The sequence below is a fragment of the Catharus ustulatus genome, chromosome 6, assembly GCF_009819885.2.
Source record: "Catharus ustulatus isolate bCatUst1 chromosome 6, bCatUst1.pri.v2, whole genome shotgun sequence".
NCBI lineage: Eukaryota > Metazoa > Chordata > Aves > Passeriformes > Turdidae > Catharus > Catharus ustulatus.
Window position 1 is genome coordinate 57,325,680 of NC_046226.1, and position 27,966 is coordinate 57,353,645.

General features: G+C 39.9%; 1 protein-coding gene across 11 annotated transcripts in view; it reads left to right on the forward strand.

The window, feature by feature from the left end:
• Positions 1 to 27,966, forward strand: part of NAV2 (neuron navigator 2) — a 371,722-nt gene that overhangs the window by 294,158 nt on the left and 49,598 nt on the right. For 10 of the 11 annotated variants that reach the window (XM_033061466.2, XM_033061468.1, XM_033061469.1 and 7 more), the window contains one exon: positions 26,443 to 26,581. In XM_033061466.2, the coding sequence (XP_032917357.1) occupies positions 26,443 to 26,581 (139 nt within the window). Of the gene's footprint in view, positions 1 to 18,074; positions 18,307 to 26,442; positions 26,582 to 27,966 lie in introns of those variants that run through there. The other variant, XM_042779428.1, reaches the window with a different exon arrangement.

The following is a 27,966-nucleotide window of genomic DNA, read 5'->3' on the forward strand; positions in this document are numbered from 1 at the left end:
GGGCATTAAAATACCTTTTTATTTAGTTTGTGATTGTTTTTTCAATTTAGTTTGGGATTTTTTTTTCAAGGTTGGAAATAAATATCCTATTTTCTTTTCTGTTCTTTATATATGGACTTGGTGTGTACCATCTGGTTATTTAAGTAGATTCACATTGTCAGACACAGCTGCTCAATCTGAGACTAAATCTGGCTCTTGCCTTCATATACATAACTTGCATTTATAATATGTGTAGGTAGGTTAGATCTGAATAAATCTTTCTGTCATTGCTTACCTGTATAAGCTGTTATTTAGAGGAGATAGCTCAGACCTGTGCTGATTTTTCATATCCTTGTGACTTGGACAGGAGACTGTGAATGTGAGCTTGGCAGGAGTAACTTTAATGTTGTCATGGTAGTGTCTATATGACCTTTTAAAAAGTCATCAGTGGTGAAGTGCTTAGGAAACTGCTGCTGAGCATGATTGACTTTGATTGTTTCCATTTTGAGTTGCATAAATTACCTGGCTTTGCATAAAGGCATAGAAAGGTTTTTCCAGCTCCTGACAAGACTTGTCTTGTCAAAGAGTGGCTTGTGTTGTCTTTTTGCTTCCAGCAGCTACAGCATTGATGGACTGTAGGTAAAACAGCAAAAATAGTGCTGACCTTGCTCTTCAAGAAGAAGTCAGTATCCTGATCACATCTGGTGACTGCAGTATTGGTCTTGTCACACACTTAGTTATAAACAAGTCCACATTCAGATTAACTCAGATTTGTGACTGAAGATGCTTCCTGGCAGTCAGGATTTTGGAAGTATTTCCTGCTTTTGGAAAGATCTTTGAATAATCCCAGAGGAGACTCTGGAACCTGGACAGGAGATGGACAGGGAAGAAGAGTTGGAAGTGAAGCAGAAACAGAGCAGAAGGCCAGAGGACATTCCATGCAGAGCACACATACTTTGCTATTAATAAGAATGTCATTGAGTACAGTACAAATGGTAGAAATTATGGCTTTCAAAAATAGCTGAAGAGTAGTATTTTGCTGCTATTTTGCATTTTATAAAACCAGAAGTATGTTTGAATTCACTTACTGCAATTTAATTTCTTGAATCCTGCTACGGTGATGAGATTACTACAGAGGTGGGCTAGTTCTTGGTGGTGGAGGGGGATTGTTGGATTGCCTTCATAACCAGGGGAACTTCAATCACACTTCACAAGGGCTGAAAAGGAAGCTGAAGCAAGTCATTATGTTGGGGAAAATATTGATCTGCTTTGAAAAATGGGGAGAGAAGATGCCACTGCCACTGAAAGCAGAATTACAGTCATGGTGCTGATGGGCATTGCTTAAGAAGGTGCATCAAATTTCCTTTAAGCTGCACCAAATTACCTTTTTTTTTCTTTTTTTTTTTTATAGTAGACAATGGAAAATTGTATAATATAAGGAAAAGAAAAAGAAAATTTTTGTTAAGATATTCTTTGTGTAGTTTTATGGTAGGATAAAATGGCCTAAAGTCCTGACCTTGGTTTCAGTTTTTCTTCTTAATTGAAACAATGAAGATAAATTTAAATGAAGGTGTAGCAGAACTACTCCATCACTCCCCATTTCATCATTGCTGGAGTTTTATTGCACTAGCAGAGGTAGCACAATACATAAGAAAAGGGGCAAAACAGGAAAACTTGTTCTGAAATACATATCTATAGACACATAGGCTGGATAATCTTTATCTTAAATTGTTAAAACATGACTGAGTTATATCTTAAACTTCAGGTGGACCCAATTGCTGTAATAATATGCAGAAACAGATATTCCTGCCTTCTAATGGCAGTGGAATTCCCATCATCTCCTTCCCCCGCAGCATCTCCCTGCCCTGCAGTGCTCTCTCAGGGGTGTTGACGTAAGTGTTTGTGGAGTTTCACTGTAAAGGAGCTTGCTGGGAGATTCCTCTGGTGTTTTGTGTGAATGAATTTGCAGAGGGAGGATGTCTCTTCTGTCAGGAGGAGTAACTACATCCATTGAAGTCATCTGCAGACCTCAGGAGGTCTCAGCTGAGGAAGTTGATGCCGTACTATTTCCACTCTGCCTGGAAGATTACACGACATCAGTTCACACTTCCTTCACTTCCAGAATATCCCGGCAGTTGCACTTGCATTAAGTTGCTGTGATTAAGATAACATACATAAATAATATACATAAAAAGTGGTTTTGAGCTTTCATTGCTTGCTGTATCTGTGCTGTGAGTCACTGCAATTTGTGTATGTATGCCCATCTAGAGTTGCTTAACAGCAAAGTCACAGGACTGGTGAAATTATTCATGCCTAGCAGATCATCTGCCCTGCTTGACCATCTGTTTTGATTTTATCCCTAAATTAGAAAAAAGTGCTACTGCTTCTAGATATGCAAGTTGTACCTTGGTACCTGTAGATATCCATCTCTCTGTCTTTGAAAGATCCTACATTTATCTTGAAAACTGACTCTCAGAAGCAGGGGAAATTCACATTGCAAAGATTCTTTGAAGTTTATGGCCCTAGAATTTGCTGATTAGAATCACAATACTATATACTTTTATTTTCCAAGGAATCTTTTCACAAGCTGCAATCCAAAGTTTAAGATTACATAAAGTAATTGCAAAGTTAAGCAACAACCAGTAGTTCAAAACAAAGATATAGAAGCTATACCTGGGGGCTGAAATGAGCATTACCAAAAGGAAGAAAAGGACACCACATACAAACATGGTTAGTCGAGGGAAGCAGTGTCTTTTGACAGATCTGCTTTAGTGGTCTAAAAGATGATAAACATCTTGTAATGTTTTCTTCAGGTCTAGGAGCAAAAATTTTCATTACCTAATGAAAATTTGTGTGAATTTGTTCAGTAAACACAGTAATAATTGTTTTCCTTATTTTTCTTTTTACACATTTTTGGGGGGGTGTACATGCAGTGCACTGGATGAAGTATTCTGGGCAGTACTTCTGTAGGATTTGGTAGTGTTAATTCTGTTTAGAAAGGCATAATGGAATGGAGATAGGTTTGAAAGTTTTGTTTGTTTCTCAGGTTTGGTCTGATTTTACTCATTGCATGATGGCAGCTGAGAGTGTGATTCCAACAACCAACTTAGTGAGGTTGGGAGCTCTTGGAAGGCTAGAGGGAGTTTTGAGGAAATATGTAATTTTTCAGCACAGATTGTATTTGTGTAAAAATTTCTATCCAGGCTCCAAAATACCGTGTCATGTAGCAGATGTATGATTGACCTGTGGGGAGTGGCTGTTTAAGCAGTTTTATGTCCCCAAGGAAAACCAATTGTAATTTTACAAAAAGTTATTAAACTGACTTTTAGTGAAATTAGAATTAGTGCTCCTTGGGGATAGTTCCTTCTCCAAGTATTCATGGCTACAAAAAAGAGCAGATTTTACTGCAGTAAGGACATGTGCATTCAAGAAAGCAAGAATTGTGCTATTCTTCTCTTACTCAGGTATTCAGGTATTCTCTAGTACCTGGTTTAACACTTCCACAGGCTGACAAGGCAGCTGAGAGTAGTTATTTGCCTTTTTCAAGAATCTTTCATATGAGAAAGTGCAATTCTACCACTCTGTACTAAAACCAGCCAAATAAAACACCCTACAACTGCAACCTCTTCCCACCAAAGTCAGTTGATTGGGCAATCTTCATGTGCTTGGTTATCACTCTAGTTCTAATCCTCTTCAGAACTGCCTGTTTTGATTAGATGTAAACATATGTAAGAGATAGTCTGGATCCAGGCTTTAGGAGCTGCATTTCTTGTTAAAACCTTTCCCCTGGTATCATGCCCCTTGCTTTTGTACCTGTGATTCTCATTCTGCATTCCTTTATATTTTAGGCTGTATTTACATCTTCCCTATAGCATCTAAGTTAAAATGTTTAGGCCAGGAGCTGCTGTTCAGTACGAAGCTAAAGGAAGGTGGGAGGTGCCCTCATGGGAGCCACTCACCAGGACTAAGCCAGGACTTTCTCTTTGCCCATGCAAACAGTTGGTATTTCCCTGGAAGGCTGCACGGCAGTGTGTGGAGAGGTGAAGGGACCTTGAATTTTCCAGAATTGTGAGTGCTGATTCTGTGAAAACAGGGAAAGCTGCCTGATTTAAGCAGCTGAATAATTTGCATCTAGGGATGGCAAAATCACCATCCTACACCACTGGAACTAGATTTTCCTGAAGAGATGCTTCCTTTCATACACCCCCACTCAACATATATAAGTATAAAGTTGATCTCTGTGCTGATTTGGAGGCTCTTCTGAAACCCTCTAATTCTGGTTCCACTGCCAGAGATTAGCACTGTCTTTTCTGTTGTATGAAGTGGCTTTCAAAACACTTTGTGGGAAATTAAGCTTGTATTCCAAGGGTAAACAAGATTGTAGATACAAAGACCATTTTGAACTGTATCAGGGTCTTTGTGCTTTGCATGACAAACCGAAGAATGTGAAATGCTTGCTGACACAGAGCAGACTTTGTTGTTTGGTTTTCCATGTCGAATGGCAAGAGAGTCAACACAGTCTCACAACTGACCTACACCAGTAACCTCTGAGTTTGGGATTTGGAGATTGAATAGATAAAACTAATAGCAGACAGCTGTCAGGCTCCCAAAGCAGAATCCCAGTTTGGGGCTGTGTGAAGAGCGTGGAAACTCATTGTGGCTGTAATGCAAATTTCTGGACTGGTGATTTTTTGCAAATATTGTGTTTATTACTAAATATCTAATTACTAGAAAACCTAAATGTTCTCCTTTTGATCTTTGTTTATCTACCTTTGTTGTCCATAATTGTAAGTTTCAATATTTATTTGTTTTATCTCCTGCTATGCGGCTATGTACTCTCTTGTGATTATAACAATTGTCTGTTAGTATTTGCTTCCATGGTAATAGAAATATTAATGTTAATAGCCAGGATCTAAGCTTTCTTTTTAGCAGATGATTGTTTCCTGTAATGGTACTGTTTGGAAAATTACATCAGAATTCTGAGTCCAAATGTAAGATGCACGTGTTTTCCTATATGCATGCTCTTCTGAGCTTTGCTGGAGTCTTTCTTTCCCTTCCTTCCTTCCTTCCTTCCTTCCTTCCTTCCTTCCTTCCTTCCTTCCTTCCTTCCTTCCTGCCTGCCTGCCTGCCTGCCTGCCTGCCTGCCTGCCTGCCTGCCTGCCTTCCTGCCTTCCTGCCTGCCTTCCTTCCTGCCTCCCTCCCTCCGTTCTCTCCATTCCCTCCGGATTCTTGGATCTGCTGCTTAAGTCACATTATTCCTTACAGTCATGATAACTTCCTTGGTGTCTCAAACAGATATTCCATATTGGGAGTGCATTCACTTCTTATCTGTAGATCCTATCCTGCTCTTCTCAATTCCTCAGCTTCCTCGCAACACAGGGATTTTTCAGCAGTAGGATAAGGTGGCTTTGTGACCTTTTTATGACAACTAATAAGATCCACAGTGACATTGAGACTCCACAGAACAAGCGGTCTAGTTTTCTCCTGATCTTTCTGCACTGAGCTCCAACATCCTGAGACTTAAACTGCTCAGTGTTACACAGCTCCATGGGGCTTAAAAACACTCTGCTATTGTATAAACAGGCATTAAGGCTTCCACATGACGTTCTTATGTTGCTTAAGTATATGCAGTTAAATATACATTTGGCCAGGATAAATAATTGCACACTCCACAGTGGAAACACTTGGAATGACATTGTGCTGCTACAGCAGTATTATGAGAACGTGTGCAATTTGTTTTTCTTAGTCAAAGTTTTTATTATATTTTTCACTAAAAATAGAACATCTAATTTTATTGAAACTGATTGCTGCAATGTGAGGCTAATTAATTTGACCTAAGTGGCATTGGAACATGTGAAACCTGTGTGCAGGGTTGGCACAGGGAGCCTCAGTAACCAGCCCTTTGCTAGAGGCTGTGTTTATGTTTGTCCAGGTATAGATGGTCAATAAGTAGCCAGGGGATAAATTCTAAACACTGGAAGTCTGATTAGTGCCTGAGCAAAGTCCAAGGGCTGAGGTCAGCTCTTTTTAACTATATGTTATTTTTTTGTTGTTCCTTAACTTTCGAAGGCTCAGCTCGGCAGCTACTGTGGAGTTACCATGTGCTCTCTCCAGCCCCAAGTAATATTTTAATCTTTTAAATCTAATTTTAACTTTAACGTTTATCTTTTCTGATTATGTTGTTAGCTTAAGTTAATTTTCATATATATCAACTAATTCATTCGTTTTGGTTTGAGGGAAATGAGCAAACCACCTTGAGTGTTCAAAAAGGTTTCATTCCCTCTTTCATGTTCATTGTCAAGGTTGATTTATTCTTGTTATGAAACTTGCAGCTAGAAATAATCTTCATAAAATGAGTTAATGCCTTAAAGATTTCTTTGAAACCGTTCATGTTATTTGAGCTGATATGCACATGCATAGTTTCATGTTTCATTTGCATTTTGATGCAAAGACTTAATTTAGATTTTCAGGCATGACTGAAACATAACACTTCATTTGCAGAACTGGAACTGTTTTGAATGCAGAAGGGATGAACAGAATATTATCAGGAAATGGCTGCAGATGTATTTATAGTTAAATACTGTGTATCTCTGTGTAAAAAAGATGAGAGGTGAAAGGAGAAGGAAGGATCACCAACATGAGCCTACGGGAAAGAAACATGAATATACTGTGCCAGGTCAAGTTCACAGAGGTTACATTCTCCCAGGAAAGCCTTATATTCCACTTAACCTGTGTTTTGGGACTGTGTGTATCCTCTGTCTACTCCTAGGGAGAGAATTTATTCATTTGTTGTTTGAGAGCATTTCTGAAGCAAAGGACTCATGAGAGGGATCAGGTGGTGGAAATGTCTTATATATACATTCAAAAGAAAGACAGAAATTTTCTGAAATCAAAAGACTGATTTTTGAACTGAAGTCAGGCTGTGAGTTTCATGCTCTTATTTCTATTGAAATTCTATGTTGGCTTCTAACTATAACCCCTGAGTTGTTTCTTTGATAACTAGAGGTTAAAAGCCAAAATGCCATATGGCAACGAGAAGTTCCTTGTTATTCCTTTTGGTCTAAGTGTGCTGGTGGTTTGATCTCCAGCACCAACACCCAAAGGGCAGAATCAGAGGTGTCTTCTATGCTGTGACTTAGAGTTTTGGTCCCTTTCTGCAGTAACTTCTGACCAATTCTCATTTCTCCCAGCATGTCTGTACATCTGACTTTACATCAGTTGTAATGAGCTAAACATGTGACTGATAAAATAATTACTTCTCTGTGAGTCATACCATATGTTCCCCTCTCTCCACCAGCACAATTCTGGTCATTCTTTTCTGAGAGTTATTTTAACTTTCCTGCATCATCCCCTCTATGCCACCAGTTTTCTTTTCCTTGCAGCCACCCATCACTTTCCAAACAATGCCTTGTGCAGTCGGGTGGGCTTTCATCACATCCACCTGTATTCTCAGCAAATTACTGCAGCCCAACTTTGCCCATGAAATGTGTTTGAATCTTAAAGTCACTCCCCATTTGGGTACATTCTTCTCTTATTGACATCAGGCTCTGATTTCACCTCCTGATTTTAACACCCTTAAAATGAGGGGGTGATGTGGTCGAATTTATTATGGCAATGTGTATGTTATCAAATCATTTAGGAACAAGGGATTATTTTAGAAATTAAAAAATGAGAGCCAAAGGTAACTTATGACTTGGCTAGGGAAGCCTGGGTGAGGTCATGAGAGGATAATGAAACTTTCTTCGGACATTTTCAGGAATAGTAGTGAACTGTAGCTATAACTTTAGTAGAATGGATTCAAGGCAGACAAGAAAAACAGAGTGAATAGAAGAAAAACCTCTGTGGACTTACTATCTGATAAACTAATCTCTGAGAACTCTGTTCTTTGTGCCTTTAAAAATGTATTTGAACCAAAGCACAATCACACATTAGAGGGAAAGTGGCGAGAAAAACCAAGAAGGGGTTTTCCAGATGAATCTTTGTTTATTTCTTTATTAGTCTTGAAGGCAAGGACTTTCTTCAGTTTGTTAGGTGTGCCTGTTAAAATGCTAAATATGAATGTGTACATTAATCTACCTAGTAATCTGTTTTTTAATTGTGGGAGGGAGTGCAGGATGCATCTACTGACTTGTTCTTTCATCCTGTCTTCCCTTGTGTGGTTCAGTTCATTGAAGTCTCTAAACAAATATATCCAATGACCACTCCTTAATTCTAGAGGAATTCACTGAAACAGAGCTGTGTTTGTAAGTCTGATAGCAAAGTGAGACACCATTTCACAGCTCAGCGTTAACTAGATGGCCACATTCTGCCAGTGTTGAAATAGGCTGGTTTAAAATTATTTCATTATTGCACGTGGATAAAACAGAAAATAAGGGTTTGGGTTTTGTTCTTGTTGGTTTTTTTTTTTCCTTACAGAGTAGTGATGCAGTAGTGATTAAGGTCATAATGTCTAAAGTTTAGTTGAGGTCGCTGCTGTGACTAACTGGAATGAGGATCTCTGTTTTGGCTTCCTGTGTTAGGGGTGTTTCTGTATGAATATTTCTGCCTGTCTCTCCTGCCAAATTATTTGCTGGAAAAAATATCAACATAAGGTACTGAAAGGTGTTGATTAGACTCTTGACTATTGTGGAGCTATCAGGACAGGAAGTAGGATGGAAAGAATTCAGGTTAAAGTTCTTGAATTCTCACATCTCCCCCAGCTGATTTAACTATGAAAATTAACAAGGAGTCCGAGGGAGTTGTCTTAGTGTTGTGAAGTCACATTTTTTTCATAAACCAACAGGATATTTAATAAAAAAATTCCAAATTTCTCTAAAGCAGAGATGTTTGCTGTAGCAATAGCAGAGCTTGCAGTTGGAAAGTTTTATCTTGCCAAATGAGAGGTAGTGTGGCAGTGCCTTAAAGCTTCTACTTAAGAAAATAAATTTCTGACACGATTCCAGTCACTTCTGGACATTTCTGGTCACTTCTCAGCTCATATGTTGTGCCACTGTGGTGTAAAGGTGTCTCTGATCACAACAGAGAGTTGTGGTTGCTCAGCCTGGAGAAGAGAAGGCTCCAGGGGGAAATCTGAGTCCCTTCAGTGCCCAAAGGGGCTACAAGAAAGGGACTTTGAACAAGGGTCTGGAGTGACAGGACAAAGGGGAATGGCTTCACACTGAAACCCACACTGGGTAGGTTTAGAAGGGATTTTGGTAGAAATTCTTTAGTGTGGGGGTGGTGAGGCCCTGGCACAGGCTGTGAGTGCTGTGGATGCTTAATCCCTGGAAGTGTTCAAGGCCAGGCTGGATGGAGCTCTAAGCAACCTGGTGTACTGCTCAAGGCAGTTGAGTTGGAACAAGATGATCTTTGAGCCCAAAGTGCTGGATGAGTCTGTGCTGGCTCCCTGTGTCACAGCCATTTGTCACTGTAGGACCAACACTCAGCTCCAGACTTTCCATCCAAATTTGGTTTTGCTTTTCTTTTTTTCCAGTTATTCTTCACATATATTCTTAGCTTCCCTTCATGTCTTACCCTCTCTGTTCTCCAGGGCCCTCCAGAACTAAATAAATATCTTGTGTTGCAGGAAAAGCCTTCTGCAGGGAGATCAATACAACTCATCAGTAAAAGCATGTCCTATTTTCTAATGATTCTCAAGAAATGCTGTTCTGTTTTTAACCAAGACCCAAGTCCATCCTTAGGTTGGCACGCTGCTTGGAAAATTTCAGGCCAAACATCTCAGTTTTGGCAAAGTGATAGATAATTGAACTCATTCCCCCTGCTAATTAGTTCATTACTGTACCGCAGCCATCTCTGAAGCAGTGGGTGTAGTCTCTGAGAGAACAAAGTTGGGCTGTGAAACCCAGCAGGGCTGGGGGAGGCAGTACTGGCTGAGGTACAGCTTTGCAAGGTTTTGCTCTCACAAGTGCTAGGAGTGGTGAAGGAGTTCTGCAGAGACCCTGGGACCTCGAGATAGGGAGTGGAGCAGGGAAGCAGAGCCAGAGCAGTGATCTGGAGTTCCAGGCAGGCACAGCGAGCCTTGCTCACCTGCTGAAAAGGAGTAAAATCACATTTTTCTGTTGCATTTCACGGCTGGAACGGTTAAAAGGTTAAATTCTTCTGAAGTAAGGATAGGAGGGGTAGGCGTGATATAGGGAAAGGTTTATGGCTTTGCACAGTCGAGGTTTTGTTTTCTCACACTTTATTTCTTAAAAAAAAAAAAAAAGAAGAAGAAGGAAAAAAAGGGGTAGGGAAAGAAGCCTAGCTGCTGCTTTAAAACTTGTTATTGGTTAGGAATTAGAGATAATGTGGGTGAAGGGATGGTTTGGGCAGGCTTCAGTTCGGCTGGGGCTGGAGGGGAGAGGCTCCGCAGAGCTTTGAACTGCATCAGATGCTCCAGGGCAATTAAAGACACGAAACTTCTGCCCTTAAAGAAAGGCACAGAAGGGAGTCTCCTGTTTTCTGTGCTGATAATCAGCAAGAGGAGAGAAGAATGTGTAAAGGAAGAAAGAAAGGATGGTGCCGTGGGGATGGAGGATGTCAGACCCCAGCAGGATGCCTGCTCGAGTTGCATCTCAGTAAATAATAAGTGCTTGTTATGCTAATAGTCACTATTTCCACTGACGTGATTTGCATTCAGATCATATACATGTTAATTACGCTGTGCCCATAGCCAGTAATGCACATCTTAGGTCTTGTCTTCAAGCATTTTCATGTGTAAAATGATGCAGCATGGAAATGAATATTGCAGTTTTCACGTGCAAATACATAGCTGATAGAATAAAGAGCCAGACAGCCCTGAGATAACCAGGAATACCGGGGCAATTGTAGAAGAAGCCCAGGATTAGTGTCACTTCTGGCTCTGTCAACATGTCCTTGCACCTGATTGTAAAGAAAATAAAATGAAACAAAAGGTTGCATGATAACGCCGTGAGGCATGATAACAATTAACCCCTTTGTTGGTTAATTACTAGATGCGTGCTTGTGAACACTGCTATACTAGAGCACAGAATTTAGTAGTTTTATTCTGACTTGGGGTGGGGGTGAAGAAGGTGGGACGTGGCTCTTTGGAGAGGTGGGATAATGTGGGCGGAGTTACTCCCTCTAAAAAATGCTTATATGGTTATGTGGCATTCCAGACTAAATATTTAACACAGTTCTTAAGGTATATGATAGAAAATTTACCTGTTAGGAAACTGTAAGAATATAATATAAAAGTTAATTACCAGGTTAGTTTTTCATTTATCAGATAATCTGGGCCCTACAAGGCACAGGTGTTTGAAATGAGTGGTTCTGTTTCAGGAGAGAACAGCTGTTACAGGTAGTAGCTCCTGTCAGTATTTAATTGTTATTGCCATCGGTTTTCCAGCATCCTACTGCAGTCCAAACGTGTGTATCTTCTGGTCAGGAAAAAGCAAGAGGTTTCATTGTTGTGTTTGCAAGAAGAGTGTTTTCGCTATATGCAAGTAATTGAGCAATGGAACTAGTGGAGTACTTTTAAAGTTGACCTTTTGCTAAAAGCAAGTCTGCTGAATTTTTCCCCAGTTCAGCGTCTGTGGAGCTGTCGGTAGCTCTCTGAAATGCAGCTAATCTGAAGGACCATTCTCAGGTGATTTTCAGCTATGATTTTATTAGGGCTTAGCTGAGGTCAGAAGTTCACCTGGGCGAGTTGTGATTACCACAGGTGTTTATGAGATAAGGAGTTTCATGAAGCACACACCTCTAATCGGCTGCACGTTCTAAATATTGGTTTAAATTTAGTGTCTTATCGTTCCTGCTTGGGCTTTTTTTTGCTGCTCAATTAAGAATTTCTATTTTGTTTCTAGAGCACTTAGTCCATCAGAGTTGTCAGCATTTTAAACAATACCCGAGAGCTAGGAGAAAACTTTGTCTAAAAGTATGCACTGGTTAGAGTTGCTGTCTTGTAGGTAAGTGGTTTGATTCAGTTAATTTTGTGTTAGGAAGATTATAAATCTAAAAAAAGCTTAGTTTACATAACTAGGTATAGATAAAAGTGGCAGGGAGGAGAAATGTCCAAAATTCTATATTGCATTAAGAGTCCACTATGAATTTGGAATTGGCAGGTTAGTCTATTTGATAGACAGAAACAATAAAAATAAGACAAAAAACAATTCATGTGAAAAAGCACATCCAAAGAGTGGGAATACTTTGCAAGGTAATCTGAGAAGGAGTGATGTCTTTTGGCTCAGATACAGTCTTTGCAACATCCTAGTGTTGTATAGGTGGAGTAGATCCCTTTGTTTCATAAGAAAAAACCTCAAATGGACTCTCAAAACCAAAGGAAAATAGTTCTTTTTGTTGAAGTTGAGAGTTTGTGTCATTGTTCTTTGCAGATTATGCAGTTGAAGTGTTTATATGGTTTGAATGTTTATAGCCTCAGTGATACAGAGGATTTGCAAACACTACAGCGACACTAGCTTGATTTGGTAGCGGTATTTTCATTAGAATAAATGAGTTTACTTTTCTAGTGGGATGTGCAAGCTTTACAACATCCACAGCAGCAGTAAACAACTGTAAATTCAGAGATAGCTCTAATTAGGGGAAGGCTGAAGCAATTAAGATGGGTAAGCTCTATTGATCATAGCTGAACAAGATACATGCAGATGACAGCAGTGGTATTACAGTAGCTGCCCTGACATGCTTAATGACTGCTATTGATTTTACAGTAATGGTTTTAGTATTTTGTTGAGGCAGTGTGGGTAGGAAGGTTAAATCAAGTTTTTTAGGGCTTCTTAAAACCATACTGTAGCCATTTGGAGAGCTGCTTGCTCAGCCAGAAATATCTAATTCTTCAGATACCACACTTGGCATGTCCTTCTTGGGCCTGAATGCATCCTCTGGCACAGCCATGTACCTGTTTTTGCCCACCAAAACAGAACCTGTATTTCAAATTTTCTCTCTTTCTGAGCTGTTCTCTACCTTACTGCTCCTAGATGATAATTTGTTTAGCTTCTTTCATATCTGTTTCTGTTCTCCTCTCTATTGCTTGTTGACATAGACATGGTGTTAGAAAGCTCAGAAAATGAACTGTAAATGACATATGCACATCTGTCATAGATTCACCCCAAAGCATTTTTTAAGGGTCCCAAGAAAAAGAATTCATGCCAGCTGCACTATGTTTATAAATCTGTTTGGTAAGGATCAAATTGACAGTCTTAATGGTTGCAGGAGATAGTTAAGTCTTAGAACACTGCAGCAGTTCCTGTTACTCTATTCAGCCGTCTAGATTGGAAGAATTAATTTATTTTTTTTTTCCTTAGTCAGTGGCATGTGTGTTAAAATCTTGATTGGCAGAGTTATGCTCTTCAGAAAGAGCACTGATTTTTATAGTATAGAGAAGGAAATAAAGAAAACTTAAAATAATGGGAATTTAATGCATTTAAAATAATGGGAATGGTTGTCATTCCTGTGTTTCACCACATTTGCTGCACTTTAAGATCAGATTTTTTTCATTTTATATCAACTGTTCTTAGTAATGGGCTATTTGTCTCATATATTTTAGTTGGGTTTGTTTATTTGTTGTATCTGGAAATATTAGCATAGAAATCAGATGCAAAAGCAAATACATGTGTATATAGTTCAAATGTTGATAATATTTCTCACTCAAGGAGTTGGAGACTTAATGTGTTTAAATATAAAACCATTTTGGATCATCCAAGTGTAGCCCCTTGGATTCAGCATTCATTTGGAATTCCTCTCAGATAAGAATAAGCAAACTAAATTGCTGTTTGACATCCCCCACTTTTATTGGATTTTCTCCAGTTCCCTGCCTTTTTTTTCTTTCTAGAAAGTGGCCATTTGTGTTTTTCACTCTGTGCTTATTCATTTGAAGTGGGCATGGTGAAAAGTATGCCTCACAATTGTGTCAACACAAGTGTTCCATGGAAGCTACTGGCATTTTTTAAAGCAATCTTTGAAGTACATGTTAAAATGTTATTCAACCATTTTTAATCATACCTCATACACACACACACAAATAGGCTTTTTTTCCTCATCAGGCATGCGTCTCGCCTTGCTGCAGGAAGCTGGGGCATTCCTTAGTGGTTGCTCAGTGAAAAGCAGCTCCTTGGAGGTGGATGCTATCTCATACTGTGCAATAATTATTAATATTACCCTGTATTTGAGTTTTCTGGTCAAATTCACAGTCTCCTTATGAATTCCAGTCAGAATCCCCTTTCCCTAAAGGTCTCCTTGCCCAGTTCCTATGCATTACAATACATGCCCATGCAGCAGCACATGCTGATGGTTCCTTTTTGCTTTCTTCTGTGTGATACCATCTGAGTGATTTAAACAAAACCCCAAAGTATTCTACACTTCGTGTGTTCACAAAATCCACACAGCACCATCATAATATAATTGTCTGCTCTAGGGAAAGCCTGAGGCAACAGAGGATTCTTCCCATTGAGATTTAAGGATGTGAAGAGTGTTTCAGAGCAGATACCCCTCAGTCTGCAAACTCACTGCTTCTGAAGAATAAGGGGAATTAAAAATGAAGTTTCGTTTTCCAGTTCTACTTTTACTGTCTTCCAAGCTCCCTTTGGAACCTCATTGAAAACCCAAAGGGTTTATTTTCTGCTATATCTCTTCCTGAGGGTTTATTTTGCTGCCAGTGTTCCTCTGGTTTTAGGTAGAAATGCTTTCCTAGGGTTAACAATTACACATGAGTTCAGTAAGTTGGGGCTTCTTTGTTTTCGTTTGATTTAAAAAAAAAAATTTAATGCAAAGGTCATTTGTTTAGGTAGTTGCATGGAATTTTAGCCCTAAAGTATCATATGTAAAAGTGATAATGGTGCAGTAGTGCTGCTGTAGTTATTCCTGCTTTTATTTTCTCATGCAGATACTCAATCAATGAAAGTACTCTAAAAAAGTGTATTTTTGTTCCATGTGCTCTAGTTCAAAGGATAGATGTGTGTTCGAAAGTATGTTTGAGTCTTGCAACACCAAAACATATTCTGAAAATGTTGCTTTTTTTGTTTGTTTTTGGTTTTTTTGTTTTTTGTTTGGGGTTTTTTTGTTTTTTTGGTTGGTTGGTTGTTTTTTTTTTTTTAATTCAAATAACTGTAATGTCCTTTAGAACTAAAGAAATGAAAAACAAATCTTAAAAAATTGCTGTAGAGATTATTTTGAGACCTGGTGGTAATGGAGTCTCTTCCAGGGCAAGATGTGGCAGATGCCTCATGCCACACGTTATCCAGCAGGCTCCAAAGACTATGAAGTGGGATGTCTTTACAGCCTGTGCTGCTTGTGTTACTTTTGTAATCGTTCCAATTATCAAATATTGGCATTTTGTAAGGTCCTAACTGATAGATCTCAGCTACTGAGAAAGAAAAATAAAAAGAATTTGGCATATTGCAGTAAACCCACAATTTTCAGGCATTTTGATGTTCTCCGAGGGAGTATTTGTAAGGCAGCAAGACATGAGCTGCCTTAACCTAGAATGCAAACCTGTAATTGTGGGTTTAGGCTTTTGCAAATAAAACGGAACGAGGCATTTCTTTGATAAGTTTTTATTTTTCCGCGAGCAGATTTAGTTCAGCCCTGACCAGGATCGCAGTTGTGCCCGAGGTTAATGCGAATAGCACACGGGTGTGGGAGGAAGGAACAAGGGATTGGAGGTGCAGTGATTTTATGGTACCGAGTATTAGGACACTTTGCAGCCTTTTCTAAGCAGCTGTTCTTTTAGGTAAATTAATATGTGGGGTCTCTTTACTTCTCCCCAACTTTAACTGCCATAAAAGAACTTAACGTAAAGCTGTTCACAGCTTATCTCACCCCATTGCTATGTGAAACTTCTAACACAAATGCTTTTGTACACTGCAGCCATAACACACTAATCTTCTGAACTTCCTGACCCATAAAACTGTGATTATTGCTACATGTAAAATTCATCTGGAAAGATCCCTCTGTGTTTAGCGTTATGGGTATTGCATTGCAAAATCCCTCCTGTGCAGCGGAGGGACTGCCAGGGAAGGGGAGGACAGTGGGGCTGTAGATGGGTGTGAGTGTAGTTCTGTACCTTAATACTGTGAATTTGGCTTTATTTGGAGTGGGGGAGCTGGTGATTCAACAGATGCAGTGTCCTCTTTTTTGAGTTTTTTTTGTCCCTAGATTACAGTTTTAGATTTGATTTCTTATTATTTTTTTTAATTAGAATGTTTCTAGCTATTACTTTCCATTAGCAGTGGATCAGTCACTAATTTTCTATACAACTGTACAGGCAGATAATTAAGAAACATCACTTGTGAGAGGTATTTGGAGGAAGACAGGAAGGGTGTTAAGGATGAAAAGAAAATTTTACTGTTGCAGTTGTGATTCTTCTAAGTGCCTGTCATATCTGAAAGTTATCTCTGCTCACTATTCAGCAATTAAAATAAGGAATGAGAAGCAGTTTGCAGGATTCTTTGATAAAGGATAGCAGTTAAAATGAACAAGAGGCAAAAAAGGAGTAGTAACAGTCCATGAGGATCTTTTCCCTCTTTCTTTATGGATAATACATAGCTTTCTTCAAAAAAAGCCATGTGATCCCTGTCTAATCTTCAGCAAAGATAGGGACATCAGCATCTTTGCATTTGTGCATGTGCACATCACAAAGGGGGTGGGTTGGCTGCACTCTAAGGTGCAAATGAACCAAAACCCACGAGAGTAATGTTTCTAACGTTTTTTCATCATCAAACTAACATAATATAGGTATTCATCCAGCTGAAGAAAAATCTAAAAATTTTTAAAATTAAGCAAACAGGCCTTTTTAATTTTGAACCACAAATGTTTGCGTTAAATGATGCTTTTCCCAAGCCACTTTTATTATTAGCATTGTTCTAAATTGCAAGTTGTCACATCCACCAGCCTCTAAATTACCCGTCCTCTGTGTTGCCATAGTTACACAGTAGCCACTAAAATACAGACTCCAGCTAGAAAGGCAAGCTCAGACTAGGACTCGTTTATTTGAAGGTTTTGGCAGCAGAGTATCTCCACAAAGTCTTTGTTGTATAACCTTTAAATTCTTGCATTTTAACTCTTTCAGACAATATTATGGTGTGCTAAGAGATATGTTTTATTTAAGACAAGGGTATTCAAGCTGATTTAATAAGTATATAATGGTAGACTTGACTTCTCACTAGTCTTTCCTACTCTTCTTTTTGGTTTTGGGCTGAATGATTTATGATTTTCTTGAGGTGAGGCTAAGGCAACAGCATCATGTCCTCTCCATTTTCTCCATGCTAAAGGCTTCCCATCTTCTTCCCAGAACAGGATCCCTTGCAACAGAAATTTATCCTGGCACTACTCAGTTGGTGTGATTTCCCATATTAGAAAAAAAGAAAAAATCCCACGTGTTCATGAGAATGCAGAGATCTTGGAAGAATCCTGTCAGAAAGAATTTATATTAGACTAAAATAAGAGTTTTGAATGTTAACCACCAGAATTTTTTATTAATCAAGTATTTCTAAATAGCCATCTCTCTTATATTCGAAATAAGGGGAAATAATACCCACCTCCCTTACTCTACAATGCTAAAGAAGGGTCAGATTAATATTACATATCTTGTCTCAGTTTCTTAAGTTCTTTGCTGGAGATAGCACTGGGTAAATTGCTATTTTCTTTACCATTCCTATTGAAAATGTTTTTCTATGCCACCACTCTCCCTCCAAAAAAAAAAAAAAAAAAAAAAAAAAAAATATTACCAGTACTCCAAATATTTAGTATTAAAACATTTTAGGTATATCTCCTGCTGCATTCACATAAAGCAATACTTGCTTCAGCAGTCACATTGTTGAACCCCTGTACAAAAGCAGAGTGGGAAAAGTTATTTTAGAGGTTGTAGTCTTTGAGCTGAGATCAAGCAGTGCCATTTAGTACCTCCAAGTACAGAGCTGCTGACATGAGCTTTTACTTGGTGGGATACGGTACCTGCTCTGGAGGCACCAGTCTGCCTGCTTGCTGCCATCAGGTTACAGCGTTCACAGATGACCCAGTCCCAGCAGAAAGTCTTGACCTCTCGCTTTTTCAGCACTTCAGAGGTTAATTTTGTTGAGGGATCAGATTTCTTTCCAGGGGAAGTTTCTGATGATCACCTTCTAGCTGGGTTTTACTTTCCAGTGTCTCTCAGAGCTCTGCTGTATGTGGAGGGCTGTGCTGGCAAACAACCTTGCTCCAACTTTTTTTTCCAAGTCTCTTCCTAGATAGTCAAGTTACAGGCTGGTTTATTTAAGGGAGGGTACTGGATGGTAGCCTAATGAAGGTATCAACCTGCAAAATTAATCTGAGCCCCTTTCCTGGAATTCTTCATGGGCAGCAAGGTGGAGAAGTGCTTTGGCTGGGGAATATTGCAAGGTAAGAGATTTTCTGCACTTTTGAAAGCACAGGAGTGCATTGTGTTGCACCTTTGAGTATGGAGGTTTAGCTTTGCAAATACTGGCAGCAGTGGAAACACATTAGATGATAGATAAATCTGACCAGCAAAACCCTGTTTCTTTTCAATCACTGTATGCTGCATGAAATAAATACATTTTAATAGATTAAAAATATTTGAATAACATGATAAAAAATTTCCTATGTGACAACAGACAACTATTGCTGTGTTTGATTTTTCTGGCTTAATTTTGTGATTCTGTGAGGTTTATTGATATTCAGAGGTTGCAATCTAGCCAGTTATCTTTCCACTAGTGTTGCAGGCTTTTAGCCTCAGAAAACTATGGGGCTTTGTTGTATTTTAGCAGTGTAAGTCTGTTTTCCGTGCAAAGGAGGAACCTCTGTGGGAATGAGCTCACCCTGCAGGGAAACAAAGATGTGTGTGAGTCTGCTTCAGGCCAGATCCCAGCCCAGAGTGCACTTGCTTTTTAGTACAGAATATCCAGCTCTTATGCTCACTCCTGTGCAAGTTTCTGGTGGCTTCAGGATTTGTCTGAGCAAGGTTGTAAGATCCCTTTCCTTTTGGTAGTTCCTTCCAAATAAGCCTAATTTTAAAGGCTCACATGAACCAGGAGTTACTGGTACTGTCTAGAATGTTGCAGTTCTGCTAGGAAACTGCTTTCAGGTAGTAGCTGACATCTTCCACAAAGCAAAGAATAAAATATTTTACTTGATTATGTGTCTGTTTATCCTGTAAATCACTGGTGTGATTTGGCTTCCTGAGGGATAGCATTGTGCCCTGTGATCAAATTAACACTTTTTTTTTTTATTGCTGAGTTCAGCTTTTATTTTAAGGTGTATTTCAGCAAGCTGCCGTGTTCAGAAAGACAATTTATGTTGTTTTTCTCCTTATTTCCTAGTGGGAGAACCGTGTTCATTATCTTTGTCTCCATGTGCTCAGCTGCAGCTGATGCTGCTGTGAGATAGGAGCAGTTATCTCGTGTGAAATGAGTTTTGCTGTGCACAGGTTTTGGCCTTGTAGAAGCTTTGCAGCGTCTTCTGAGTAGGGAAAAGCATAATAGTGCCTGGGAATTTCTCTGAGTCTTCATGCCTATATGTCTTGTCTTCAGTTTTGTGCCTCTGTGTTTCTTGCTTAGGGTTACAGTCTGCAGACTTGAAAGATTTACACTGGTGTCAGTGGTGGAGTTACAGTGCTAGGATGGATTAAAAGAAGATGGGAAGAAAAGGAGCTGTATTCTACCTGCCAGCTGCAGCTTTTGGCTCTGGGGGTGTTCAGTATCCACCTCTTTCTGGGTGAGGATGTTCAGTGGTCCCAGTTGGTGACTTATTCTGGGACATTGGGTGGCTGAGTGACCCTGATCTGGAGGCAGATGGTGACAGGGCGGGTGGGTCCAGCCCCTTGCTCTTTCAAAAGCACACTCAGCAGCAGGGAATCTAAATGCATCTTGCATAGTTTTGTTTCCATTCTGCCGTTCATTCCTTTCCTTCCATCTTTTTGTTACATCAGTCCTGTAGGAATTTAGCTAATCTATTCTTTTTCTTCTCAGTGTTTAAGCCTGTTTTTATTAGGTTTTGGAGCCTCTGGTTAAGCAGCTGCCAGGTGCCAGAAACTGCTGGTGAGCTGCTGAGCTCTCACCAGCTCAGAGCAGTGCTGGGAGAGCTTGAGGTGGGGGTCAGAAACTCTGTCACCATGTTCAGTGGATGCCTCCCCCTTGTTTAAGTCTTAAATTGTGTCTTTGTATGAGGAGGTGATGTGATGCAGAGTGTCTGCATTTGGGGGAGAGGTAAGTAAGTAGTAAGAAAGAAGTACTGTTTAGTAAGGTGGGGTAAGAAACCCACACAATCAAGTCTTTGGTTTTCACAATTCTCTATCCCAGGCAGGCCACCTTCTCTGCCTGCCTGCAGTGAGGAGGTGTTTGGGCTGGGACCTTGCTGGGAGGGAGTTGGAGCATTTTGCAGTGGTGACCTACACCCAGATCTTTGCCAGGGGCCTCCTCCCTGTTCCCTTGTCCCAAGGGGACTGCAGGGAGCTGGGGCGGTCCCTCACTGAGTCCACAGTCTAGGTTTGACCTATGGATTTGTTCACTCCATTGCTGTCATGGACACTTTACAGGGATTTATTTTCTGGAAGGCATCCGGGGCTTTGCATGTAAACAAGGATTTCTGACTTTGATTAGAATACTTTTCTCAGCACTTCTTACTGTCATGGAAACAAAGGCAGGACAAACAAAGCATGTTTTTTTAACGTGATGACTGAGATTTAACACTGACCTTATTGTGATATGAAGACCCTGATTTTGTTTCCAGCTTGCTTTGGAGTCATTGTAGTGACACAGGCATGACCAGGGATGAGCATCACTCAAAGCCTCACTCCCTTCCAAAGTGGGGAGGTGAGAGGGCTGATGGCCAAGGGGTGCTCTGTGCACTCAGTGTAAACAGCTTTATAAACACACTAAGGCTTCACACAGAATAGTAGATGAGGAAATATGGTTTATAGGTTGTGAGTGCAAGAAAAAGGGGCTGGCTGCCGGTTGTAGTATTGTACACTATATTTTGCAGACTTAGCTGGGAGTTCCTGCAGCACCTGGGTCACATGCAGTGCTTTGCTCTTCTCCCCTTCCCCGAGGCTGTGGAGGTACCAGAGGAACCCTGGTTGCGAACAGTGGCCAAAAAAAACGAGTTCCACCAGTCAGGCATTTTGCAGCTGCATGCAGTTGTGCTGGCTGCTGGCTCAGGGAGCCCAGAGAGCCATGGGCTGGAGGGACACTGAGCAAAGTGTGCAGGTGAAGAAGGGCCTTTGGAATTTCAGCTTCAGAGCAGGATTCCATGAGTTTTGGTGGAAAGTCAAATCAGTTCGTGAAAATTTAGGAGTTAGAACACCTCCTTGAGATAAGGTGGGTTTTAGGAGGTCCTCTGTGTGTGTGCTCAGCTGTGTTCAAGTTTCTCAATGGTCAAATTCCTGGTTAGATTTTAAGGGATGAAATAAAATCCAGTGTTATTTTTATAAGGTTATTAGCACTGATATAAGATAAAATGAAAAGAGCATGAGCAGTTTTCTTGCTTCTCCAAATCTTTTCTTACCCAAATTTTTCAACGCTGAATAATTTTGTCCTGTGAGTTATTTCCTTTACAAATAGGTATTTTAAATGTAAATCCTGAAACTTTATCTTGGATGAATTCTAAACAGAGCTTGACAGAAAGCTGCAGTTCAGCTTGCTGGCAGTAACCCCAATAGTTACTAAACATGAAAACATCTCAGTAGCTCACAGCATACTTCCAGCACTTTAACTCTGCACCAAAAAATGTCATTAAAAGGATTAGATTCTGCTCCAGAAAGAACAACTGAAAAGGCTTTGTATTCTCTGTATTCATTTTTCCTGGCTTTCTTTTCTTGATCTGGATTTACTAAGTATTTCAAGGTAACAGTCCTGTCCTTGGGCTCGTCTTTTGGTAAGAAACAAAGTGATTTATGTTAAAATACCTATAGTGAGATGTAAGAAAAGAGTAACTGGAGGCGTGGGGGAGGTGGGTGATTAATAGCAGTGTAAAGCACATTAATTAAATTAGCTTCTCTTGAAGTAGATTTCCATCCATTCTTTTGCAAATGGTTATGTTTCAGTTTCAGAACAGTTTGAAAGGAAAACTCTGCAAGGGTCTATTTTTTCTCACTACTGTAAGAAATCCCAGAAGAAAACAGTGGAAACTGCAGTGTTTACTGTCTCATGTTATAACACATTTAATTTTTCCTTTTAAATCTTTGGTGATGCTGTGAATTTTCAATCATTTTGTACCTTGATCTTTGTTGTTGTTGTTCACCTATCGACTCATAAATAGTTAAATTTTTAAATAGAAGAGGATAATTGCCATGTTTCCACTTGAAATATTGTAGAGCCCCAAGGCCCTTTCTTGGACAAATGTATTTTTCAGCAGCTCATTGTAATTTTGGTTTTGAGTGCAGATCCAACAAAATTAAAATCCACACCAATCTGTAGAGAAAAGTACATTTTCAGCCATCAACAATAAGTTTATTTGGAAGGATTTTAATGACTCCTTTGCAAAGGGGGAGGATTTTTGCAGTGAGAGGGGCTGTCCTTTGCATGCTGCCCAAGTTGACAAAGAAGAGTCAATTCTGTGGATGATGATTATGCAAGAAGAAAAAGTGCTGATAGACTGTGGAAAAATACAAGTCTGAGCCTAACAGCTCTACAAACCTGCTTGAAAAAGCAGCTTTGAGCAGCTGATCTGGTGCTACACATGGGTGTTGTGTAGTAGCAGCGTTGCATTAGGGTGAGCAGAATGAGGTGGGGAGGCAGAGGAAGGTGCTTGGGGTGCTTGGTTTCATGGAGAGCAGGAGGCAGCATTGTGGGAGTTTTAAAGTGATGGCAGGGGTGGGTTTTATGTGAGTGGTTGTATAATTTTCATACCTAATACACTTTTAAGATTTAAATTTTTTTTAATTTGCAATTTTCAGTAATCAAAGTAAACTTTCAGGTGATTGATCAAATAAAGGAAAGCCCAAACACTTCTGGTTATGGTTGAGTAGACTTTTGCTGACATCAGAAATTATTAATTGCACCAGCTAAATTACAAAGATGCTATCTTGGCTCTGGGAGCCAAGAACACCATAATTAGGGCTGTTAGATGCCCCGCTCTGCTTCCTCACTTTTGACTTTAACCATCAAGGCACTGGATCAAGGTAAAAATGAACTCATTTATGTGGAGGGCTTCGGGTGGTTTCAAGAACAGCATGAAACAAATGCCTCCATTTGGTGATGGGTCCTGTCCCCTGGAGGAGCCACAGCCTTAACCAGAATGTGTGCATTACTTTTTAGCTGTACATGTTGAGTGGTCATAAAGTGGCTTGCATTGGCATCTAGTTAATAGAGTTCAGTGAATTCTACCAGCCCTCTCTAGTACTGTTTCAAAGGGCAGCATCAGTAATTGTTTATGTAGGTTTGCAAAATTATTTTCAGTTTCCTAAGGTGTTTTCATGTTTTCTTACATGCTGTTGTTCTTTCTAGTTAGAGACTGTGCACTCCCACCCTTCTACTGAAATGACATTTATTAAACAAAGCTAAAGCTTTATTTAGACAGATATGTGGGTTTACACACCCTACCATGTCAGAACAACTTGAGCACCTGTGTCACCAGCATGCTCACATGAGCTGTGTTGCTTAGTTTGTGGCACCCAAAATCTCTCCAGACATCTATCTTCAGACCTCAGAACAGCTAGTCTTGTTAAATTAAGTAACAGATTACAATGTAAGCTTGAAATTACAGAGTTGGAGTAGTTCATAGTTTCCACCAGAACATAAAAGGACCTGAAGCCCAGGATACACACGAGGAGAGGCCACAACTGTCAATGTATTCAGGTGCATGTTTCTGCCTTTGCCCTCAGGCACATGTCCCAGTTCAGAAGGGCAGTCAAATATTTTCATAATGCCTTAGATTGCCCAACTGAAGCCAACAGGACTGGCTGTTGCCAGAAAAACTACTTATGATTAACATTAAACCCATTCTTTAGATGCAGATGAATTGGGGCCTATGGTAGTTTAAGAACTGTGAGTGCTTGAAAATAAATTGTTTCAGTTTCTACACATTTAAGATGGGACTAGGATTAATTTTTTTTTCCCACTTGCATATTTCCATTAAAAGGAAAAGAAACTGTTAAACATGGAAGGCATTGGCATTGATTATATTATTACTGTTATGATTGTTATTTTAGGTTCAGAAATATAAAATCAGTTTGTTGCTACACAAAACTTTGGAAAACAAGAATAATATTTTTTTTATTCAGTAATTTTATTAACTGTTTTGTAACCTTATTTGTAAACTTACCTAGGAATTGTAATTGCTTTATGTGATAGGTTTGGAAAGAAAAAGAAATATCAGTTATAGGAGCTGTTTTCAAAACTGAAATTTAAAAGTAATATGACTTTCAATATTTTACCTTGTGATATTTAATAGCTTACTCTAAAGAAAAAAGTGCTTCAAAGGAGTCTTTCAGTCATTTCCCAGATTTTTAGTTCCCCCCCTAAGATTTCTTGGGATGGGCAGCACATCTTTCATTCAGTTATGCTGCAAAAGATTTTTCAAAACACCAAATAAAACTGATGTGTCAATTCTACCTGTCTGGCTTTCTCGAATTCAGGAGGTCTCACATTGTGAGTTTTATTTTAACAAGAATTTCTATTTTGTATTGCAATGGATTCCCTTTCATCCAGGTGAAGGCAATCTGGGGAAAAATTGTCTTTCCTTTGGATTGTAGCATCCCCAACACTAGGCTGCAGCACGAGAGCTGGAGTGTCTGTGGTTTATCAAATACTGTTTGGAACATCTTGGAAATCCTGTAATTGGGACACTCCTGAAAATCAGTCAGAGGTGGCAGGAGTGAATTCTGAGCTGGAGAAAACCAGATGAAGGGTGCTCCCAAGGCTCCATGAAAGAGAGCCTGTGCCAGGAGCCAGCAGTGTGTCCTGGTGTGTCCCTGTCCCTCCACATCCCTGAGCTCTGCCAGGAGAGCAGCATGGCTGAGCATCCCAAATTTCCTTTCCTGGCTTGCTGGAGCTGTTGATCTGAGCTTCCCAGCTGGTTTATCCACAGGGATATGGGAGAAGGGGCACAACTGAGTATGCTGACACATTGATGAGAACCTTCACTGGGAACATAGCAGTCAGCAAGGAGCAGCTGCCAGCACTAACCCTTCCTGTGACTTGCAGAGGAGGGGGTCCCCGTGGTCACACTTAATTTGTGGTTCAGCAAATTGTGCTGGTCTTCAGGCTGTGCTCAGTTCCCTAAAAGGCCTTGTACAGATGTGTACAGATAGTACTCCCAAGAAAAAGGAATTTCAGTTATTAAGCAGCATTAAAAGTCATGCAGGAAGATGTTTTGTAGTGATAAGTGGGAAAAAATGAAATGCTTTCCATTTCAAAGCTGACAAAGTCTATGTAGAAAAGCTGTAGTAAACCGGTGGTGAAGCTATGAATAAAGTTTAGGAGAACAGAGATAGGCTACCTTTCTTTACACAGTTCTCTTAACACAGGTTAAGACAGTTCAGGTTCAAATGCATGTATTAACTGCTCGGTGTATTGATTTGTGAATATAGCTTTCACTGCCCAGCCAGAAACCTCATTGCAATCTCTTTGTTACTACAAGTTTGTAAAGCAAACAGAAATGCAACAGGGGAGGAGAGTCTGGAGGTCCCAAAATCTGAAACTGGTTTATAAGTAGCTTGAGAGCTGCCAGGTGATGAACTCTTAATGTTTTGCAAATGACCTATGATATATGTATATATTTGCATTTCCAGCAGTAGTTATCCAGTGGACTGAAATATCTTCACAGATCTCCTTCCAGGACAATATTTCTGTCCCAGCTTCATTGTTCTTGGAGATGGAGCACTTGTAAGCCAGTTTATAAATCTCTTCCTTGAGCAGCTTACTTTTACAGGCATTTTACGAGTTGAAGCATCTGGCTCCATTTTTACATAATTTTGATTCTTTCCATTGTAACACTCAAATTGCCTCAGACTGAATTTTTAGTTGCTAAAGTTTTTTGAGGCTGGTGATGCTGTTGATGGTAGATCCAGGTTGTTGCCCAGGTCTGTGGAATACCCAGGTACAAAAGATTGCTTCAGGATAAATTTTTTTTCTTTGCATTTAAGTTCCATCTCTTAGCAAGTCAGTGCTATGCCTACTTGGAGATCACAGAATCATAGAATGATTCGGGATGGAAGAGACTTTAAAGATCTTTTCCATCCCCCTGCCATGAACAGGAACACCTTCCACTGTCCCAGGTTGCTCAGAGCCACATCCAGCTTCTCTGGGTAACCTGTGCCAGGACCTCAGGACCCTGATGGGAAAAAAATCCCTGCAAATATCCCTTCATGCAACTACTTTCCCCTGCTCTGGGACTGCAGACACGCATTTCAGCTGAGCCAGGAAGAGCTGTGTCACTAGTGCCCTTGGCTTGGTGATGGCATACCCTGGCCTTTCTGGCAGCCATGAGTGGGCTAAGGGTAGTAGAAATAATACTCTTCCTTTTGAATGATGTCTTGTCTTTTGACCCTTGTCTTCTCCCTCTCTTGTGCTTTTTCTCCAGCTGGGATGACAGCAGTTCTGTCAGCAGTGGGATCAGTGACACCATAGATAATCTCAGTACTGATGACATTAACACAAGCTCCTCTATCAGCTCCTATGCCAACACACCTGCCTCCTCCCGCAAGAACTTAGATGCACAGGTAAGAGCTTTGGATTATTCAAGCAACATTGTTATTTATTATTTTCTCTGTTCAGGAGGCATAATTGTTTTAGGTTGGCTGAACTTGAGCACATAACCAGCCTTCAATATAGACAGTATCAATAGTGTCCACCTTATTGTTCATGGTATTTACAAATATTTCCTCTGTGGCTAGAACTCGTGGCATCTCTGCCATGGTGATGTCACAACAGTTGGGTCATGCCTTCCTTAAGGCACTGCTGCACAGAAAACAGTTGTAAATGGGATTTTATATAGACTTGGTTTTGGTCTAGAAAAGTTTATGTTTTTCTCTTAAGTAATAGAATACAATAAAGTCAACATGGAAGTTCAAAGGTTGTTTACTCTTTTATCAGAAACGTAAGCATGCTATGCAAATCAAATGGATTTTATTTAATTTCCATAGCTTTATTGTGTGTTACTGAAGGCTTTCTGTGTTAGGCAGTATTTCGTAGGAGGATAAACTTTGCCTCCATCAGCAGGATACATGCACATTTTGTGCTCAGGCACCACAGATCCAAAGAAGATGGAACAAGTGAAGACATCTAACAGTCTTTCACTGATCATATAAACTGTGTAACACAGAGATTTGCACTAATATAAACTGCTTTTTTTAGCCTATTGCATAGGTTTTGTTTTGGAAAGCACAGGCTACAGAGTCTGGCTTTGTTCTTTGTGCAGCCTGCTCGAGGGACTCGGGTGCTGTGTGCTGAAGCCACTGGGATGTGGTGACCTGGCAGTGCTGACAATAGGGGAGAGGGATGTCGTTACAACCTGCTCCTCTGTTTCTTCCCTCTTTTAATCTCCAGTCCTTTTCATCCATGGATCCTAAATCTGTTTTTGACATCAGTTTTGATGTAGACATGTGGTTGCTGTGAAGTATTGCTCTGTCTCCAGAGCTGTGGTGCAAGCACAGAGTAGTCTTTGTTCCCTTGCCATGCAGTGCATATTTGAGCCTACATGAAGGGTTTCCAGGTAGACTCTGGTTGCCTATCAGCAACTACACAGGCACTTAGAACTGCTAATACAAGTCCCATACAAGCTGAGAGGGTTAAGATCTATTAAGCATGTTTGTCAGTACCTGACAGAGAGTGAGATGGGCAGCTAAAAGTATTTTTTGACAATTGTTACTGTCTCGACTTTATAGTACTGTTGGGGGGAAATAAAGAAAGACTTAGGGAGACGTGACTAAACATTAACCTAAGGAAAAAAAATAGAAACTCATATGACTTCTATCTTCTGATAGATCAGATTCTTGGAAACACCTCTGAGAGATCAAAATCTGCGTTGACAAACTCCTCTTCCTCCTCCACAACTATTACCGTATCCAAGAGGGTGCAGACAGACAGCAGAAGAAAAGCAGCTGGA